Source organism: Oxyura jamaicensis, chromosome 3 (assembly GCF_011077185.1).
Source record: "Oxyura jamaicensis isolate SHBP4307 breed ruddy duck chromosome 3, BPBGC_Ojam_1.0, whole genome shotgun sequence".
NCBI lineage: Eukaryota > Metazoa > Chordata > Aves > Anseriformes > Anatidae > Oxyura > Oxyura jamaicensis.
In genome coordinates this window covers 23,936,199-23,956,568 of record NC_048895.1, presented here as the reverse complement: position 1 = coordinate 23,956,568, position 20,370 = coordinate 23,936,199, and the positions used below count along the sequence as shown (strand labels likewise).

The window sequence follows — 20,370 nt, the reverse complement described above, 5'->3', positions numbered from 1 at the left end:
CTGGCATATTGGCTATAAAATAGGGCAGAAAAAAAAAAAAAAAAAAAAAAAAAAAAAAAAAAAAAAGCACCATGACAGTGCATTGTCCTTGCACCAATGTGAACTTGGGTCTGCCCCTGCCAGAAGCTGCTAGCACGGTGTTTCTGTAATCCATCGCAAGGCTGGTCCAACCCGCTGCGAGGTCGGCGGTGTGTTTGAGAGGAAGGGAATGCACAACAGGGTGAGGAAAGAGGTGCCTTTGTTATTTGGAGGTTCAGGTTGGAAATGAGGAGACATTTCTTCTCAGAAAGAGCAGTCAGGCATTGGGATGGGTTGCCCAGGGAGGTGGTGGTCACTGTCCCTGGGGGTGTTCAAGGAAAGGTTGGACGTGGTGCCTGTGGACATGGTTCAGTGGGTGACACTGGTGGTAGGGGGATGGTTGGGCCAGATGATCCGGAGGTCTCTTCCAACCCTAATGATTCTGTGAGGACGCCCTCACCGCCCGCCGGGCACCCGCTCAGCCGGCCGGGGCCGCTCACGGGGCAGCCCCCAGGACGTGACGCGTGTCCCCGCCCCGCCGAGCTGGCGCCGCCGCCGCCCCGCCCCGGTGCCGCGGAGGATGGCGGCGCTCAGCCTCACCGTGGCGGCGGGCAGCGCCCCGCTCGGTAAGTGCGGACGGGGTCCCGGCACCCGGGAACCCCCCGTCCTCCCTCTGCTCCCCTCCCTCCGTCCCCCCTGGACCCCCTTGCCCTTCCCCATCCCCCGGGGGCGCTCGGGACCCCGCTCCCCGCCCGCTCCTCTCCTGCCGCGTGGCCGCCGCCTTGCATCATGCGGCCCTGGGCAGCGGGGCGGGCCGGGCGGGCAGCGGCCGTCCTCCCTCCGCGCCCCCGGGCGGCTCCAGGGCCGCGGGCAGCCCCCTGGAGGGCCGGGGGAGGGTCAGGGCCTCTCTGCAGGGCCTGCCTCGGCCCCGCAGCGTAATTCGTGCTAGGCTGCTGCCCCGCTCTGCCCCCAGACCGGGCTGCCTCGGCAGAGTGGCGCTGCAAATCTCGCTTTCTCGGGTCTGTCTTTTTTCCCTTTAAAACCTAAGAACCGTCTTCACTGCCTTCCCTGCTGTCGGGAAACTGATACCTGTTATGCATGTTCCGTGCCATTTCTCCATCTTGCTGCATTCAAAGTGCGTTTTCTGCCCATTCTTCGCCTTAGTTTATCGGTTGCTTCTTTGCTGTTATTCCCCAACGCATTTCAGGATTGAATGCGAGTTGCACGATTGCAGCCTTAAGGTATGGTAGCACATATGCTTTGGGTAACATTGCTCCAGATTCCTGCTTCTACAGGCTTGATAGAGAAGATGTGACACAACACGAGCGATGTTAACGTTAGTTTAGGGGGATTGGGGATTTTTTTTAATATCTGGTAAGTGTCACTAAGATTGTATAACCATTGCAGATATATTGCATTTTACCGATGAAACACTTTGGCAAGCATTTGTATTAGGAAGACGAGCACACTCATCCTACTTGGTGTTATTCGTCATGGCTGCGCGCTGGGAAAAGTGTAGTAGCTATTAGTGTCGCTGGTATTAATTACATAGCTGGGCATGCATAATGCTCGTCGTTTTCAAAGCACTGCCTTGCATGTTATTAAAATACTTAACGTGTCTCGCAAGCACGTTGCATAAGGGTTGTCATCCTGACTTTCATGTATGGATTACTGTTAACGTAAGCTTAATGTCTGAAGGGTTTGCAGCTGAGGTGAGAGCTAGGGGATTCCTAGCTCCGGAGACTGGTGTTTGGGGTGGTGTATTTATAGCTTGCCATACCATCTGCCTTGGGTGGTCTGTCTGTTCTCGTTAGGGAAGACAAAGTGCGTGGCACGCTATGCAGACTGTAACAGGTTAGGTGCCTTTCCAGACCTAGAGCATAGCCCTTTGGCTAGTTTCAAGTAATACGTGCCTATGGAAAGCTTACTGTCAGGACGTGCTTCTGAGCAGAGCAGAAGAACACAAGCTCCTCTACTTATGCTCAGCAGGCTGGGTCTGGACCAGAGCCAGTCCAGAAATAAGACAGCCACGTTATCTTGGTGCTTTGTTTGAGCTATTGTGTTGTGCTATAGAGCCTCAAGATCAGAGCAGGTTTGCATCAAACCACCTTGAATATGGACAGAGCTGTCTTCAAGTTGATGATATAGCCTAAAAACGTCAATAATTCTTTTATTTCCAGAGGCCATCTTTTACTGTCACTGAAGAACTACTCTGAAAACACTATATAAGCTTCCTGTATTTCTCATGAATAGAATTTTATTGGTTTTGGATGGCTAATCATTTCATAAACAGTAAATCAGGTTAAAAATAGTCTCATCCATGTTCAGAAAGTACTGATATATTCAATAATTGATCTCTTTTGATGCATTTGTTAGGGTTGTGGTGGTGTAAGTTTCTGTACTGTTAAAGTAAAATAATTTGATTATGCTCTCTTCATATTCTGGAGGACAGGACTCATTTTTAAAGTACCCTTAGGAAGCAACATGTATTGCTGCTGACAATTGCTGAGCTCACTGCAGATTATTGTATGCTGGGCATTATCAATTTGAAGCCGTAGGGATGCCAAGAATAAGAAGTCTCCTGCGTGTGAGATTGAACACTGATTTTTTTTTTTTTTTTTCCCTGAGCAATCTTACTTGAAGGAGCCAGTTCTGGTGCTTTGTCTTATTTGATAAGGAACGTTACTGTTTTGTTGCTGCTGTGAAAGATATTTTTCCTGAAAGAAAGGTGAGCGTGTTTTTCTCTTCCTTTTTAAAGGAGCTCTGCTGACGGTGGAACATGTGAAGAATGATATCAAAATTTCAGTGGAAGAAGGCAAAGAAACCATCCTTCGTGTATCTGAGTAAGTGACTTTGCATCTCTCCTTCTAGCTTTGGGTCAGCAATTTTTAAAGTCACATGGTTTTAACACTGGTGGTAACCTTTTCAGGTAGGAGAAAGAGGAGGACAGTTTTATTGATGACTGCATTAATATTTTATTTTTGTAGCACAGATAAAAACATTTACAATATATCCTAAATTTCCTTTTCACGGAAAGAATGTATGTATTCTTATTTGCACACATGTATCTTTCAGTCATTTATGTAGTACCTATCACTTGGTTGTTTAAATATTTGCTTTTTGATGTACCATGAGTTATGGAAAAAAAGGCCGTTTTATACTTCAAAAGAGTGGTGTAAATTATTCCTTTGATGTGTACATATGTGATAGAATGAATTTTAAAGGTTTATATGGCATCGTTTTGGTCTCGCTCCTGCATGTAAGCAAATGGTGTTATCTCAGAAAAGTGCTAACTAACTGTGCCATGCTATCCATTGTATCCATCTGCATCTTGTCAAAATACTTCTATAATTTTTTTGTAGAAAGCTATTGTCTGTCCTTTTAAAAGTTAGCTCTCATTGCAATAAATATTTTCAAGTTTGGGATGTGAGGGTGTTTCTTATGGTATGTACAGAATCATATGCATATCAGAAATGCAGGCTAACTTTGTAAGTTCTGCATTGTAATCTTGGATTCTATGTCATGTAAGGTATCCTAGTATCCTAAAAACCATTGACATATCCATGGAAATCTCTGATATTTGATATCTATAGCAAGGGACAAATTTTTTCCCACAGACATTAAATTCTTAAAATATATCAATACTGTGGTGACTTCAGTATTACTTATTTTAACTGTCGTTTTTGGGTTACCTGGTTGTTGTTCAGAAGAATAGGGTCTGTTATTCACAGACCTGCTCACAGACTCATGTTTTGTGAGCTGTTTCAGTAGAAGATACTGTTAAAATGTTAGACTTGAATTCAAATGACAGTTCTTTCTTTATTATAATTTCTGTTCTTACACATCCTCTCTTGACCTATCTAGCAATGGTACTGAATTTGCAGTGCTGAATGACAGCTAGAGCAATGTGGCAGGGACTTAACTGGTACAGCATTAACAATTTCTAGTGCGCGTTATGTGGGTTATAGAATGTAATAAGAATATAATCGGATACTTTTTGATACTTTTTAGTTGCATGAGTGTTATCCTCTTGAGTAGTCTTAGATTTTGGATTCAAACTCCTTTCTCAGTTTAGACAGTGTATGCATGTATGTATAGGTGTATGTATATATGAGAAGATATACGTGCTCATATACACTTCTTTAATACATCGGGATGATCTTGGAATATTATAAATTTATATAATGAGCTATGAAAAAATCTGTTCTTCTATTAAATAATTTTATACTAATTTGCCTTCCTCCCACTGCATTGTAAAACCACTCATTTTAGCTCTTATAGAAATGGTGAGAAACGTAAAGCAAAAGCAATCCTTCAGCTCTTTGGTCTCAGGCAAAAAATGTCTAAATTCACCGTTCATCAGATGGATTTTTTGTGCATTAGTATCATCTCATCCCTGGCGTTGGATTATGTTTAAGAAGTTATTCCAAACCTCAGAATTGCATTAATTTTCTCTTGCTCAGTTGTACCATCATTTTGAAAAAAATTGATTCTCTATTTAAAGTCAGTTAAAAGTGTATCTGTAACTTCAGAAGCATCAGCTGAACGCATACCTCAACTAATGCTTCTGGTAAATGGATTTCATGGCATCAATTCTGCTGAAGCTATCTTATTTTGGCATGACTTTAAATTCACTTGGGATATTTCAGACTTTGATTTTTTTTTTGTGGGGGAACCATTAGTTGAAAAGGCTTGACCCTGAACAAGACAATATTTTTAATTGCCTTTTTTTTTTTTTTTTCTTTTTGCCTAGGTAATAATTTAAAGTGCATTTAAAATCTGGTGATTAACTTCTCAGCTAACTAGCTGAAACTTGGCTGACAGCTAGTTGGCTGCAAAGTTTATCACTAACTTGAGGTGCTTAGTAGTATTTTATAGGTTGTTTCTGAAGCCTTAGTTTCAAAACTTCATGTTGAAATAGCTGTCCAACAAACCATAATGCTAAACACTGATGGCTGTATGGAGTGTTTTGGTATACCTACATCTATCAGGCAACAAACTGCAGTCCAGCTTTTCTGTTTTGTGTCATGAGCATGTGCATGCTTCAGAGTAATGTTACAATTAGGCTGGTATTTCTGACCTTTGCACAGAACCATTCTGTAATGCATTTTAGAAATTAACTGGAATAACGATTCGGTAAACTATGTGAGACTGTGGAGGTCAGTATTATCTGGAGAACTGATGGTTGTGGTGCTTCTTTCTTCCAAAGCTCTTCAGTAAATGTTAATGAAAATATTCACTTTTATGTTAGGTTATTTTGAAGCTAGGTTTCTGATAGTATGCAGATTTTTGCAATGCTATATGTAAGGTGGAGAAAGGAGATTAAAAATAGGAAGAAGTATGCTCTTCAGAGAGCCTTTGGCCTCCAGATGTCAAATATTTTCAATAGCAGAATGGGGAAAGCAAGTGCAAATTAGTTTATCTGGAGATGGCTGTGTAAAAAACAGAATTACAGACAGCCAAGTCTGTTCAACAGAGGATGGTCTCTACGTAGTACTAATTGAGCAAAGTAAATGAACAATTTTATTTTTTTCCCTCCTCTGACTCTAGCCCTTAGAACCAGGGTGGAGACTGCTCTATTCCACTGCAGATTCTACTGGAATCTTCTTCAAAGTAATCCATCTTGTCTGAAAAGGAAAGAAAAGAGAATAGGGAGAAAAAAAACTCAATTTAGCTCCTTACATTCTGGAAAATACATAGCTCAAGTTACACATTCTGTCAGATGTGAAGAGCTTTATTTTCTTCATTTCTGTCTATTTAAACAAAATTGCTTAATTATTAAGAGCTTGTTGTTACATCTGGTAATGGAAAAGTGAGGATCAGTAAGTTCTTTTGCTAGATATTTTTTCTGGTGACCTGGAAACTGTTGTTTCACCCAGAAATCTTGTTGTTCTTTGCCTTACACTTGTTTCAACTATGTGTGTACAGTTGAGATTGAATTTAATATTATACCTTTGTTTTGCCTCTTTATTTTTTTTTAGAAATGTATCGTTTACTGATGTGAATTCAATAGCTCGTTACCTGGCTAGAGTTGCTAGTTCTGCTGGCTTGTATGGCTCAAACCTTTTGGAACACACTGAGGTGAGAAAGAATCATGCCTTCCCCCCATTTCTTGCCTGTGATCAGTCTTATTATTATTATTTAAATTTTATTTTTTAAGTATCTTGCATCTGTTGTTCTGTATTTTATTGTTAGGCTGAGTTTCCAATTATGTGGGTGCTGAGGGTTTTTTTGGAGGTTATGTGTTTTTTTTTGTTTGTTTGTTTTTTTTTTTTCAATCTTGCTGCTGCTTATAAAGAAGAGTTAGTTATAAACCTGAGCTTTGAAAGGGTTGCCCTTCCCTACCCTTGCAACAGCTACTCTTACTCTGACAGTTCGCTAACACAGGATACTTGAAGTTTTAAGATGATGCCTGCAGTTTTTTTCAGCTCTGTTGCCATTGCTTACTACCATGTAATACTTCAGTGTAACACCAAGGAACACTGTATATATATGCTACCTACCGCAGCTATGAATTAGGAAATAATTAAATGTTTAACAAACTATGTTATAACTTAACAAAGTATGCCACTGTGTAAAGTACTTTTTTTTACTAAGTACAAAACTAGTACAACTTTTGTACTAAGTTGTTTTTTGCCATATATGACAGATAAAACTCTGACCCTGATTTAATTCAGTGCTTGAGATCCAAGCTGGATGCCTTCTGGCTCAGGAATCTTACCACAGTGATGGGATGTTCCTGTATATAAAGTCCATTCCATAATACTTCCCCAGTGGTGCCATGGAGGCATTGAACTTTTTTTTTTTCTCCCAAAGAGGGACTTTCCTTCCTTACAGGAATTGCAAAAAGTTGTTAAAAATTGTGGATGTGATGTGAAATGAGATGGAATTCTTCCTGAGTCTAGATGAATTTTAAGTTGGTGACTGAAACTAGTAGATGAATTGAAATTTATTTCCTCTGAAACCTGGGGAGGGAACAGAAGGACTTGAATCAACTCTCTTTTCTACAGCTACTTGAAGCTAGTACAAATCAATCTTCATCCTGTATAGCTGGTCTCAAGGGAAGTATTGTCTTTAATATATTGCTTGTAAGGCATTAAAGAAGTTATAGTGTGTCTTGTGTCTACTTAAATTTTATGCCCAAAACCTGTTTTTAAATTAAACCCCACAACCTCTGCAAACACACTTTTAAGATTGGTAATTCTGATAAAATACTTTTCACTTCTGCATCTTTCAAAAATAATGCTGTACGTTGAGAAGTACGTCGACAGCTGCATTTGTGGTCAAAATATTTTGGAACGTAACTGCAAACAACTGAACTGAATTCTGTGGCAATATAATTACATCTGTGCCTGCCACGTAGGCTCAGATGTTGGAAAGATTCTTTACACTGTTTATAGAACACTTCAATATGAAACAGGGACAGAGGATTATAAGAGAGATGTAGTCTCTTGTAGAACTGAAGGATTCAATTTGTGGACAGCATCAACCAAGTGCTTGATTCTTATTTTTTTCTTTTGAATTTATGCAGCAAGATGTGTTTCCTTTTATAGGAAAAAAAAAAAAAAAAGACTTCTGCAGGAAAGGGGGAAGGCACATGAGATGGGGTAGGGATTTGGTTTCTTCAAGCCTGAAAGGAACTGATGCAGAGAAGACAGGGACTGAGGGGAAAATGGCATACTCATCCAGTAGTAATACCAGAAAGATCAACTAGTGCACAAATGTGGTACCAAAATAGTTGGAGGATTGCCATTTACTGTACACTGTATTGATAAAATAAATGCCTGTGAACTACTATTTCTTTTTCCAATGGGGACAGCTTCAATTAAGTCAGTATAGTTTCAGCAGTTTGAATACATCCTGAAGGAAGAAATTGAATTTAATCATCTAGTACAGCACTGGGTGAAAGTTTCAGTATATTTATTTTAAATGTAATTTATACATCTACTGTGGTTTAATGTCCAATATATGTAAGACTAATATAATAAAATAATAAGTTATTAAGTTATATTAATATTATATTAAGTTAACTAAAATAATAAGTTAGTATTTTCTGTTCAGCTATTAAATGTACATTCAGATTTTTGACAAATTTCTTTCTCATTCCTTTACTAATTTTGAATATCTTAACGTCCCTTAAAACTAGGTTGATCACTGGCTGGAGTTCAGTGCTACAAAGTTATCTACTGCCAGCCAGTTTCTTTCCGCAGTCCAAGAGCTCAACCACTGTCTGTCTCTGAGAACCTACTTGGTTGGAAACTCGCTGAGTCTTGCAGACTTGTGTGTCTGGGCTGTCCTAAAAGGTATTGGTATATGTTCTCATTTTCATTGTTTTCCTGTCATAGTATATCAGGAGTTCCCAAATGTATGTATGTATGTATGTTTGTTTGTTTGTTGATCTATTTATTTTGTGGCGGCTAGTAGCAACTCGTAGCTTTATGCTAGACTCTATACTATTGTGCATACTGCTTTGGCCTATGCATCAGTAGAGATGGGAATAGTATGGATAAGGAAGCTCTGGAAGTTTTTTGAATTTGTATATGTGAAAATTTATATGATGTATTTATGAATGGAAATACTATTTTTAACACAAAAACTTATTTTGTGTTAACTATAATAATGCCATTATTGCCAGCTTCTTATATAGGACACTTTCCCTTGGCCCAAAATTTTAGGTTTAATATTTGAATTTTGGACTACAAAGTAAAATTGTATGCACAGACTTTGCAGTTATGTTGCCTTAGCAGAATGCATTTCTTTGATGTTTAATTTGAGTTACTAAAAGGAGTCTGTTACACTTTGAAATACTCTTCAGAAGATAAAATAAGATTTGATGAACTGTTTTTATGGATTTGTTTTTTTATATTCTTTCAGAAGTATGTCTAAAATTGATAGGTGTCAATCCATCACTCAATATGACAAAATTCCTCCTGAAAGTAAAACGCATGTGCAAGGGTAAAGGCTAGCATCATTCAGTAGTTTTTCAAAGTTATAGTTGTTGAGAGAGAACTGAAATGGGTGCATTTCTTTTAGTGAGTCCTTTTAGTGAAGTTGCTCCTTGAATGTTAGTGTGGAAATTGAGTCTTCAGTAATAAACGTCAGTATTGATACATGCTTCACTTTTGAAAGAGCTTAGAAAACATCAAATGCAGACACATTAGAGGGGTACCCTGCATTTCTGTTTTGAAAAAAAAAAAGTTACTAATTTTGGAGTGAGCAATACAAAGAAAAGTGCATGTTGTGCAGTCTGCTGCACCTTCTGTTCTGCTGAAGCCAAAATGAATGCAGTTTTTTTTAGGTTTGGAGGGAGTTTGCCTGTTTAATATGGTTTAAAATGACTTATGTCCTCATGGCTAAATGTCTTCTCAGAAGAAGGAATAAGTAGATTTTAAAAAATCATAATCTTTTACTGGTCTTAAGAACTACTGTTGGTAATCATTCCATTTTGATAATTTAATAGCTTGAAAATTCTGTTTCCTAACAGATAATAACATCTGGCAAGAACAATTACAGCAAAATGAAGCTCCCATCCATGTAAAGCGATGGTATGGCTTTCTTGAGGTACAACAAACTTTTCAGTCTGTAGGAGCCAAGTGGGTTTCTGGTACACCAAAGATCAAAATGGTAAGCTTTACTCAGATCTTCTCAGGAGAGTAGCTTTATTTGCATGAATATACTATGAGGAACTTTTTTTCTTTTTAACTTAGAGAATTAAATGGAATTAGTTACATTGTAAATTATTATTTGGTAAACTGTTACAAAATTGTCAGTTTTTTTTTTTTATTTAGATGGGCTTGAGTGGTGTAGTTCAAAGCTTAAATGGAATAATGTAAAAAAGTCACCTCTGAGTAAGCACTGCTCTCTAGCTATATTGTTTCCTTTAACAATGATTTCAAGGATCCTGATAGACCTGGAAAGTCTGTAATTGATAGAATTTGTAAATCACAATCAGGTTAAAAACACTGAGATAAACCTAGCTAGCAACTGGTTTTCTTCTATGTGGTAAATTAAACAACTTGGAGGACTTTTCAGTCCTGGATCAAATCTGAAGACAGAATAACTTGGAACTCCAGAATTAATCTGGCTTTGATATACTAAGAGTAATGTGAAAGTTTTGAAGAGATTAACTTGCGGACCAGTATGACAGTTTTTTGTTGTCTGTTTTGAAAGGAGATGTTGGAGCACAGGCACGTATATGAGGTTTTATATCTCTTTGTTCATCTAATGTGATCTGTAACTATGTTTCCATTATTTTTTAAGGCAACAGAAAAGAAAGCTGATGTTGGGAAGTTTGTTGAACTTCCTGGTGCAGAGATGGGAAAGGTCATTGTAAGGTTTCCTCCTGAAGCAAGCGGGTAAGAGGCATAAATACTGGGAGAAGGGCAGGGTGTATAGGATGGTATCCCTTTAGGAAGCTTTAGACTAGATGTGTAATGGAGGCCTTTGGCCTGGGCATCCAGATTATATGTAGTTCAAGATACAAACAAACCCATAAAGACCAAACTGTGGAGATGTGATGAGCCTCACAGCCAGCCTCTATCTCATCTATTCTTAATCATCTTAATTGCCGATGTAGTTAATGCAGGGGTAGTCAGAAATGACTTATGAGTGTAGAAATATTTTATTCAGCAGAGATATTATTTACCAAATGTGTCATGTACATAGAACTTTACTCTTACCAATAGATAAATAGGAAAGAGAAGTAAGAAATACACAGCCGATTTCATAAACAAAATTTTTGTCAAGCTTTTCATTTTCTGCTTCTTTTTAGATGTGACTGATAAGCTGTGAAATTCCTATTACACTTCTTCAGTAAACTCTCTGTTTAGTATCACATGACATCTGTGCTTATGGATCTTACTCTTTTAGTCCAGTATAAACTATCACTCTATCATGAGTTATATATCTGTTTAACATAGATGGTTCTCACATTACTTTAGTAGCATTTAATGGTTTAATTCTGGTGTTTTAGCTAAAGCTGTTCTTTAGGGGCTTGTGTATTTTAAATTTTTGGGAGTTAGTTTTATTTTTTTTTTTTACTTTTATTTGTATTTGATTTAAATTAACAGTAGCTTGCACATAAGAATGGTGGTTTCATTGTATTTTAGAAAATTCCAGTCTTCTGAATGCAATAGGTTCAGATTATCTTGTGGCTACTAAGTATCATCAGTAAAGTCGGTTCAAGTTAGTCTGTCAAATGAGATAATTCAAGTCCTATTTTTATATCCATGGTGACCCTAAAATTTACTGATTTAGATATTTTAAACAGTTAACTAGTAAATTTATGGTAGAAAAAGCATAATCTATTTTCATAAATGTACTGTCTTTTTTAAAAAATATTATTTTTGTTTAACTTATGTATTGCTTTCCATTCATTCTTCCCTTACAAAAACAAAAAGTCTAACCAAAATAGTGTTGGTGTGTTTATTTATTTTTCTTTATTTTTAGATACCTGCATATCGGTCACGCCAAAGCTGCCCTGCTAAATCAGCACTACCAAGTTAACTTCAAAGGAAAACTTATTATGAGGTTTGATGACACGAATCCAGAAAAAGAGAAGGAAGACTTCGAAAAGGTATGATAAGAGAACAGGGAAGTCCATTCACTGTATTAAGCAAATTCAAAGGTAAATGGCGTACAGATCTGTTGTTGCACACTTTTTTTTTGCACTAGATTTTTAAGGCAAAGGTAATACATTTAAGTCTCACACTTGCAAGAAATTTACATCTTTACCTTAAAAACCTTTTATTTATTATTATACCTTTTATTGGTAGCTTATTTCTTCCCTTTCTCCAGTATGTATTTTACAGTATGTAGATATGCAACTCTTGTAATACTTGTGTCTTTGTTAGAAATATCACTTAAACAAATTACTTCTTACAGATTGAATTTTCATCTCCTTTTCTTGTCCTACCTCTTTCTTGAAGTTATCTGTCTGATCTCATATAATCATAGGCTGTGAATCAGTAAGTGCCTGCCTCTTGTTCCTTTCGTACATGTCATATTATTTTTATGCATTAGCCTTCCTGCACTATGGAGTGTTTAAACATGTCATCTGTCATGAAGAAGATAGAGGTTTAAGAAAATTAACTTTCTAGAATGTTATAGTATACAATTTCACACTTTGCAGGTTATTCTTGAAGATGTTGCAATGCTGCATATCAAACCAGATCAATTTACATATACCTCAGATCACTTTGAAACAATAATGAAATATGCTGAGCAGCTTATTCAAGAAGGGAAGGCATATGTAGATGATACTCCTGCAGAACAAATGAAAGCAGAGCGTGAACAAAGAATGGAATCTAAACACAGAAATAACTGTAAGAAGTTTTAAACTTCCATTTTGCTTTTGTATCTTTAATTTGGCATCAACTTGATTTTTGTTAAAAGTTGAATGAAGTAACTAATTGCATAACTGTAAGGTTCTTGTAGAAACTTGGAAATCATAGAAAGGCTTGAGTTGGAAGGGACCTTAAAGATCATGTAGTTCCAACCCTCTGCCATGGTCAGGGATGCCACCTGCTAGATCAGGTTGCCCAAATCCTCATCCGACCTGTTCCAGTGTCTCATCACTCATAAACTAAAGAATTTCCTTCTTTTATCCAATCAAAACCTACCTTTTTATAGTTTAAAACCATTGCCCCTTGTCTTGTCACTATACCCCCTGATAAAGCGTCTCTCCCCATCTTTCTTGTGGGCCCCCTTTAGTTATTGAAAAGCCACTTACAAGGTCTCCCTGGAGCCTTTTCTCCTCTAAGCTGAACAACGCCAGCTCTCTCAGCCTGCCTTCATAGCCTTCATAGGACTGGTGCTCCAGCCCCTTGATCGTTTTTGTGGCCCTCCTCTGGACCTGCTCTAGCAGGTCCATGTCCTTCTTGTGCTGGGTGCCCTGAAGCTGAATACAGTACTCTGGGTCTGGTCACACAAGAGTAGAGTAGAGGGGGAGAATCACCTCCTGCGACCTACTGGTCATACTTCTTTTGATGAAGGCCAGGATATGCTTGGCTTTCTGGGCTGTAAGTACACATTGCTGGACCACGCTGAGCTTTCCATCCAACAGTACCCCCAAAAATGTTTAGTGTTGCAGGGCTGGAGTAACTATACCTTTAGACAGGTGCAGTAAATCTGAGTATGTGTGAATTCATCACCATTTATTACCACTTTAAAAAAATTCAAAACGTAAAATGTGTCTAAGGGTGGTGTCAAAGGTGGTGGCTTTGCCTTTTGTTACTGCAGTAATAAAGTGTTTCTCAATCAACTTCATAATAACTAAGAAAATTATTTATTGGTTTTAGGTGTTAATAAGAATCTACAAATGTGGGAAGAAATGAAAAAGGGAACAGAATATGGACAAACTTGTTGTCTACGAGCAAAAATAGATATGAATAGTAACAATGGATGTATGAGAGATCCAACTCTTTATCGTTGTAAAAACCAGCCTCACCCACGTACTGGTAGTACCTACAAGTATGTTAAATTTCTTCTTGTGTGGCATGTGATTTTTGCTTTTTTCAGGGTATTTACCATTCTGTAGTAAACTTCTTTTAATAATTGGAACCTGCTGGTATTTTTCAGTCAGAATATGTAATGAGTCTCTTGACTTTCTGAAACTTCTTTGTTTGAAAACAGTAGTAGTGTAGGATTTTTTTAGTCTTGAATATTAATGCAATGATCAATTAATTTCCCGATGGCTTTCTTTGTTTTAAAAATGTATTGCTCTTTTTTTGTGGGTTATCTATTTTGTACATGTTCTATTAAAGAAGGCTTGATCTGAAGACATTTAGGATCATACACTAAATATTTCTAATATCTAAATGTAAACGATACTTATTTTAATCATTTAAATATGAGGAAAGTGTTTTGTTCTTCTGCCTTGCCAATTGAAGGTCTTTATTTTCAAGGGTTTATCCCACGTACGACTTTGCCTGCCCCATTGTTGACTCTATTGAAGGTGTCACACATGCACTTAGAACAACTGAATACCATGACAGAGATGAACAATTCTACTGGATCATTGAGGCATTGGGCATAAGGAAGCCATATATATGGGAGTACAGCAGGCTAAACCTCAACAACACTGTGTTATCCAAGAGAAAGCTTACATGGTTTGTCAATGAAGGGCTCGTGGATGGATGGTATGTTACTCATTTGTAGTTCAGCATTGTTGTTGAAGATACATGTGACTGATGTATGCATTTTCTGTTTCGGACAGTGCTTAAGTATCAAAGCAGCATGAATAATTTTTAAACAGAATTTGAGAACAGATTAATTACAATGGCTTCTGAATGCACAATGTGACTGTTTACTATGCTACAGTAAATGTGTATATATGCATGTTCATATCCTAAAATAAATATAAGGTAGCTTATTTTGGGACTCTAGCTCTTGCTACTTACACATTTTCCGCACTGAGTCATCAGATACATTCCTGAGCTATGCCAGAAATTTTTCTCCCTTCTGTTCCAGACTTCTTTATCTTACATTATTTTTTAATTGTTAACTGGATTTCTGCAGAAGACAGAGGATTCTTGGTGGTCTGGTATCTTATGTATTTTCCTAGAAAGGATGAGCAGTGGGTTTACACTTCTGCAGTTAGGTCAAAGTGTAGAGAGTCACCTCCTTGGTTCTTTCCCACAGTGACCTAGCTGTGGGAACACACCATCTGAAGTCCTTTCCTTATAGTAAAGGATTCTGAAGAAATTCGTGGGTAATTCCAAGTCAGACAACCTATTGTAGTGTTTTTCATGGGCTGGTTTTAAGCACTTCTCAGCCTTTGGGGCATCATTTTAAGTAAGTACCCAGTCTGCCTCTGGGTGTCCTGGCTAGAGGTATCATATAAGCCTTTTTTGGATTGTTTTTCTTTTCTGACTGCTGGAAGCCTAGATTCCAAGCTTATGCATGCAACCACTCTACTAGAGTCATTTTTTTTATTTCTGCTAATGTAGCTATTGTATGATCACCTCTCCCTCGGTAAGCCTCTGTATTAGGGCCTCAGCAAGGTTTAATCCGTATTCCCACCACACGCATTTTGCATTTCAGATTGTTTCAGATTAGGCCTTTTCATTTCATGCATAACAAGAAAATCATAAAATTCTATCACTGAGAGATAACGTTGCCATTGTCACTCTTCTTTCTGGTTTCTCGTGAGCAAGTAGGTATCAAGACCTATTGTTTCAGGTTTCATTGTTAAGGTGCTGTTGAAAAGTATGTAATGTGATAGGGACATAACATGTACCTTGTCAGTTTTTGAGAGACTTAAGATTGAACAGACATATGAAAAGAGCTACTTCATTAAGAGACGGTTTACGTCCCTGGGGTAAAGTAGAAGAGAATCTCCACCAGACATTTTCTATGGATAAGAGCTTAGTCTTCTCAGTTAGGTCTTCTCATCTAACTCTTCATTCACGCAAGCACAGTGCATTGAAGCTGTGCCTTTCACATGCAGCAGCATTACTAAAGTTTTTGAGTAATCTAACTAATAGGGAGAATTTAACATGTGATATTGATAAAACTTTTTCTGCTAGGGATGACCCAAGATTTCCCACTGTGCGTGGTGTCCTGAGAAGAGGCATGACAGTTGAAGGTCTAAAACAGTTTATTGCTGCTCAGGTGGGTATTTCCTTCTTTTCTGATCATTTGAGTTTCACTTGGTGAGGATAAGTTTTCACGAAGTTTTAGTTAAAATACTTGTGTGACTGTTAGATTTCTTCTTCTGAAGGCTTGCTGCTTTCATGTGTACTGCTTTAAAACATACAAGCAGGTCCTTGCAAAATGCTGTAACAGGTTTCGTGTTTAAAAAATTACTTGTTTTGCAAGCTCGAGGTGCCTATCTAAACTGTTTTGATGAATGCAAATAGCAGAGGGTTCTCAGTCTTTAAAGTACTTTGTTTTAAATGGATCTAATAGCTAGACTGTATATTCATGGGTAGTTTTTGTTTTCCAGGGCTCTTCTCGATCTGTTGTAAATATGGAGTGGGATAAAATTTGGTCCTTTAACAAAAAGGTATGTGTTTACTTGAATTTGAAATTACTTGTGATATCCTCTGTCTGGAATATGTAGAAAATTTAGCATTCATTGGAGTGCTTATCAACACAAGTAGTAGTTGCAATATGTTGCATCATTTGGCACACTTTCAGGAAAATGGAATGTCCCCCCCGCCTCCCCTTTCTAACCTGAATTAGCACTAATCCTGTCGATTCTCCTAAACCAATACTTACTTGCCTTAATTAGTAGTATGGGAAAATATAATGATATATGTAAAGCTGATATGAAAACTGCATTTCATTTTTCTGCTTTCAAGCTGCGAGCTATCTGTAAGAAGGTATTACTCAATGCTTTTTACCTTAGCATATAGCTTACAGTGCTGTAAGCATACGTAGCATAAGCTATCATTTTTGCAGCTTCATAGCACAGTCACATTTGCGTATATAACAGGAGCTCTACAAACCCACTGAAAATGCATTATTCCTAGCTTTAAAATGCTGCCCGTTTCTGGTTTGGCTTATCCGTTAACATAAATGTATGTATTACTCAATTTGATCCATGTCAGCCACTTTTCCTTTCAGTGGCAAAATCTAAGATGCTGGGTATACTGCCTGTGTAGATAAAGCCAGCACTGCTGATGTTTCTAACTGAATGTCAAACAAGGAATACTGCATCTTGACATGGTTAGTTGCTTTTTGGCAGCGGATGCTTGGACACTATAATAAGGCGAATTATTAGAATGCTGATTGCATATTTTGTGTGATTGTGGAAACACCTGTTATTTTGCATTGGGATTCCTGCTTGTTTTTGCTTAGATAGTACCCAGATCTGTTCATTTAAGTAGCTTTTGCTTGTCTGGCATGTGTCTTGTATTCATTCATGTATTTTGCATTTGGTCTGCTACGTACACAGAGGTTTATGAATTGGTTCTTTCTGTTGCTGCATACACATGGGGGGAAATCCACAATGGACTGTCAGGGCTCGTTTTTTTGAATTGCCTTTTAAGCTGACTTTCTTAGATCTCCAACTCCTTAGACAGCACCACATTTATTAGTTAATTTTGTTCACATCTGTCTGTGCAGATAGCTTGCAAACTGCAGTATGAACAAAAGCAATAGTTTGCATGCAGGTAGTTCTAAACTCAAAGACTTGATTAGTGAGAACTCTTATTCTACATGTTAATCAGTAGTATATTTACAATATTTTTAACATTTGCAGTTTGAGGCAGGAATGTGGGTTATGAGTAAAATAAAGAGCCTAGTAAAAACATTGTAAAATTCAGGCGTTTAGTTATCAAAATTATGGTATTATGATATTAAATCACATAATACAAATGCTTTGTCCAAAAGTCTTGTCCAAATGCTTTGTACAAAAGTCCTTTTTTAAAATGTCTTTAACATCTAGGAGTCTGGCTTCAATAATAACTTATGAATGTGTGACTTAAAATATATCTATCACCTTACTTATGTCAAGTAATTAGATGCTAAATATTTTTTCCTACATTTTCTGCATAGTTTTTCACTTATGCAGGCATAAACTGGAGGGAGGGAAGTCACTCTATATTAATAAAAGCAGATGTTTTCCTTTGTGTTAGCTTCCAGTTAAACTGGTAGATCTATTTTTTAGTCCTAGAGAACTATTTCACTCGAATTATATTTTTAAGTTCCTCAGAACAGTTAGTCAAACCAGTATTTCAGGTATGAAAAACACCTTGGAAAACTGCTTTTGCTGAGTTTGAGAATAGACAATAAAAATATAGGGAGAAGTTTTGATGGTATCCTTTCCTTGCCAGACTCAAGTTGTAGAAATCCTGATGAAGCCAATATTATGATGTTGCCTTATTATAGTATCTAATGCTGCTGTGTTAAAATTTGAGACTTAATTGGTGCTTCCTTTATAGCCAGGTCTGTCCCTGATTCCTGGAGTACTCACCGGAAAATTAGTATGGGATCAGGTCTTGTGCTGCTGGACAAAAGAGAACTGCACCAATAAATGATTGCTTTAAATTCAGCTACCTAGACAGAAAGTGATCCAAATTTAATACCATTTTTGAACAGTAAAACTATCAAAGTACTTCTTACTATCTTCCCAGTGAGGTATCAGCTCATAAATTTGGTTACTTCTGATGGCAGTATCCAATGCACAGTTTTTACTCAAAGTATTTCAGTAAAGAAGGGAAACTCTTTTTATTATCACTGTTCTCTCACTTTTTATCTTTTATAAATTTGGATCAAAGTAACATTAGGGTATACATTAAAAAATGCAGTAACATAAAGAATACCAATCAATATTCCTTTTTTATAGTTGTTTTATACAACATCTTATTTCTCTGTCAGTGTCATATTCATTATGCCCCTCATTTGTTTTCTGTAGGTTATAGACCCAGTAGCTCCTCGGTACACTGCTTTACTGAAAGACGCAGTGGTCCCAGTAAATGTTCCTGAAGCTCAAGAGGAGATGAAAGAAGTGGCTAAACATCCAAAGGTTCTCGCTTTGCTCTTGATATTCTTGTATTGCAGATCAGTAAGGTTGGAAGTACATTGGCGTAGAGCAGTCAGCAAGGAGAGTCCCTCATTTAAATTATTTGGACTGCGGGAGATAAAACCAAGGTGTGCTTTTTTCATAAAATTGTCAGGAAGTCGGCAATTACTGAACATGTTTGTTCATTTAAGAGAATGATGTAGGAAACTGCAGTTTATATATTTACCAAAGCATATAGATACAGTAATGACAAAAAGGAGTTTGCAGAAGAAGCGAGATAACTACAAACATGGAGTGAGGCTAAGACTATTTTTATTATTGTTTAATACAAACTTTGAGAGAGATGTTTGAATATAAAGTTTCATGCAAGCTTTATGGTTACAATACAGTAGGTACTGCTTATCCATAAGAGCGAGGAATGCAATATGAGGAGAAAGAAGGGGAAGATTTTTTAAAAAATATTGTATAAAATTAGACTTACGTAGAAAAGTGAAATATGAAACCGTTAATTCTACCATTACCTGGATTTTTTGGATGTGGCTTTTAAATTCAGGTAGCAAATAGTTATCAGCAAGAGTTCAGTTCTTACTGTTCTGAAACTCTTAGTAATCACTTCACAGAGTAATATCTGTTAAGAAGGGGCCTGTGTTGCTGGTACAATTTTTTTCTTTCCGCTACAGTTAGGAAAGATGCTTTACTTTGAGCATGACATCTCAAGTTATACTTCAGGTTCTCTGAAAGCATCCCTTAGATACCAAACTTAACTGAGAAGCAACTGAATGTTTTTCAAGTTTTTATCTTTTTTTTTCTTCTTCACTTTGTTGCTCTGAATACATCTGTGGCAATTTCTTGTAACTTAAAGGTCAGCCTCTAGTTTGGCCTTTTCCCTGTGGTGGATTCACAGGAAAACATGTTTTGAGTAGATGCAAGTAAGAATTGTGACTCTTAGAGTCAAAAAGAAGTTTGGTCAGATACGCCTGCATGCTAAAAAATTGCTATTAAAAATGACACCTCCAGTATGTAATGAAGTAAGTACTGACCAGAAGAAACAAATTTCAATCTCCTGATCAGTTGAACAATTCTGAGCTCCCATCTGTCTGCATTTAAAGAAAAATAAAATTAAATCAAAACACAACAACAAAAAACAACTCCATCATTTAGATGCTATAAAGCTGAGTATTTTTATTGTTCTAAGCAATAATAAGTAATACTATATTTAAAAATCTATCCAGCTGAGAGAAGCTGCATATTTAATTCCAAATTAATTGTAAAAAAGGGAAGCTGAGAGTTAAGAAACTTGTTTTGAAGTGAATTTGCATAACAAGATGAAAATTTGATTAAGAGTTAGTTAGTCTTTACATGTAAGATCTTGAAAATGTGTGGACTTAAAGGAAATAGGGTATGCTGTCAGTTGTTTTGGATTTATTGTTGGGGATATAATTTTTGAATGTAATGTCAGGAACGTATGCAGCGCTTGTGAACTAGAAACTTGAGAGATAGTTACAAACGAATACTATTGCTTTCTGTTACTGTTATTTTAAGTCCTTTATCTTCATCTATATTCTATCATAAAGAAAGCAGTGCTTTAGCACTGCATTAAATTTAGCCAGTTTGTGTAATAGCCTCTCCTTTGAAATAAACATCATTTTTCACAGAATGCCGATGTTGGGTTGAAACCTGTGTGGTATGGCTCCAGAGTGCTGATCGAGGGTGCAGATGCAGAGACCCTGACAGAGGGAGAGGTGGTTACATTCATAAATTGGGGCAATATTATCATCACTAAATTAAACAGGTAAAAATACCGGGAGATGAAATTAACTTCTGTTTTTCAACTTTTTGTTGATGTTTGTAGTAGGTATCTTTTAACAGTTTCAGTGATTGTC

General features: G+C 37.3%; 1 protein-coding gene across 6 annotated transcripts in view; it reads left to right on the top strand.

Moving 5' to 3' along the window:
• Nucleotides 1–498: 498 nt before the first annotated feature.
• The window catches only part of EPRS1 (glutamyl-prolyl-tRNA synthetase 1), a 38,658-nt gene continuing 18,786 nt past the window's right edge, over nucleotides 499–20,370 (top strand). For 3 of the 6 annotated variants that reach the window (XM_035320610.1, XM_035320608.1, XM_035320606.1), the window contains exons 1-15: nucleotides 499–644; nucleotides 2,777–2,861; nucleotides 6,000–6,099; nucleotides 8,165–8,321; nucleotides 9,503–9,642; nucleotides 10,279–10,373; nucleotides 11,467–11,593; nucleotides 12,149–12,341; nucleotides 13,317–13,488; nucleotides 13,923–14,156; nucleotides 15,546–15,630; nucleotides 15,965–16,024; nucleotides 16,323–16,343; nucleotides 18,380–18,490; nucleotides 20,143–20,279. In XM_035320610.1, coding sequence (XP_035176501.1) covers nucleotides 599–644; nucleotides 2,777–2,861; nucleotides 6,000–6,099; nucleotides 8,165–8,321; nucleotides 9,503–9,642; nucleotides 10,279–10,373; nucleotides 11,467–11,593; nucleotides 12,149–12,341; nucleotides 13,317–13,488; nucleotides 13,923–14,156; nucleotides 15,546–15,630; nucleotides 15,965–16,024; nucleotides 16,323–16,343; nucleotides 18,380–18,490; nucleotides 20,143–20,279 — 1,763 coding nt within the window. In that variant the 5' untranslated portion in view covers nucleotides 499–598. The remainder of the gene's footprint in view (nucleotides 645–2,776; nucleotides 2,862–5,999; nucleotides 6,100–8,164; nucleotides 8,322–9,502; nucleotides 9,643–10,278; nucleotides 10,374–11,466; nucleotides 11,594–12,148; nucleotides 12,342–13,316; nucleotides 13,489–13,922; nucleotides 14,157–15,545; nucleotides 15,631–15,964; nucleotides 16,025–16,322; nucleotides 16,344–18,379; nucleotides 18,491–20,142; nucleotides 20,280–20,370) is intronic. The other 3 variants (XM_035320612.1, XM_035320609.1, XM_035320607.1) reach the window with 1 other exon arrangement.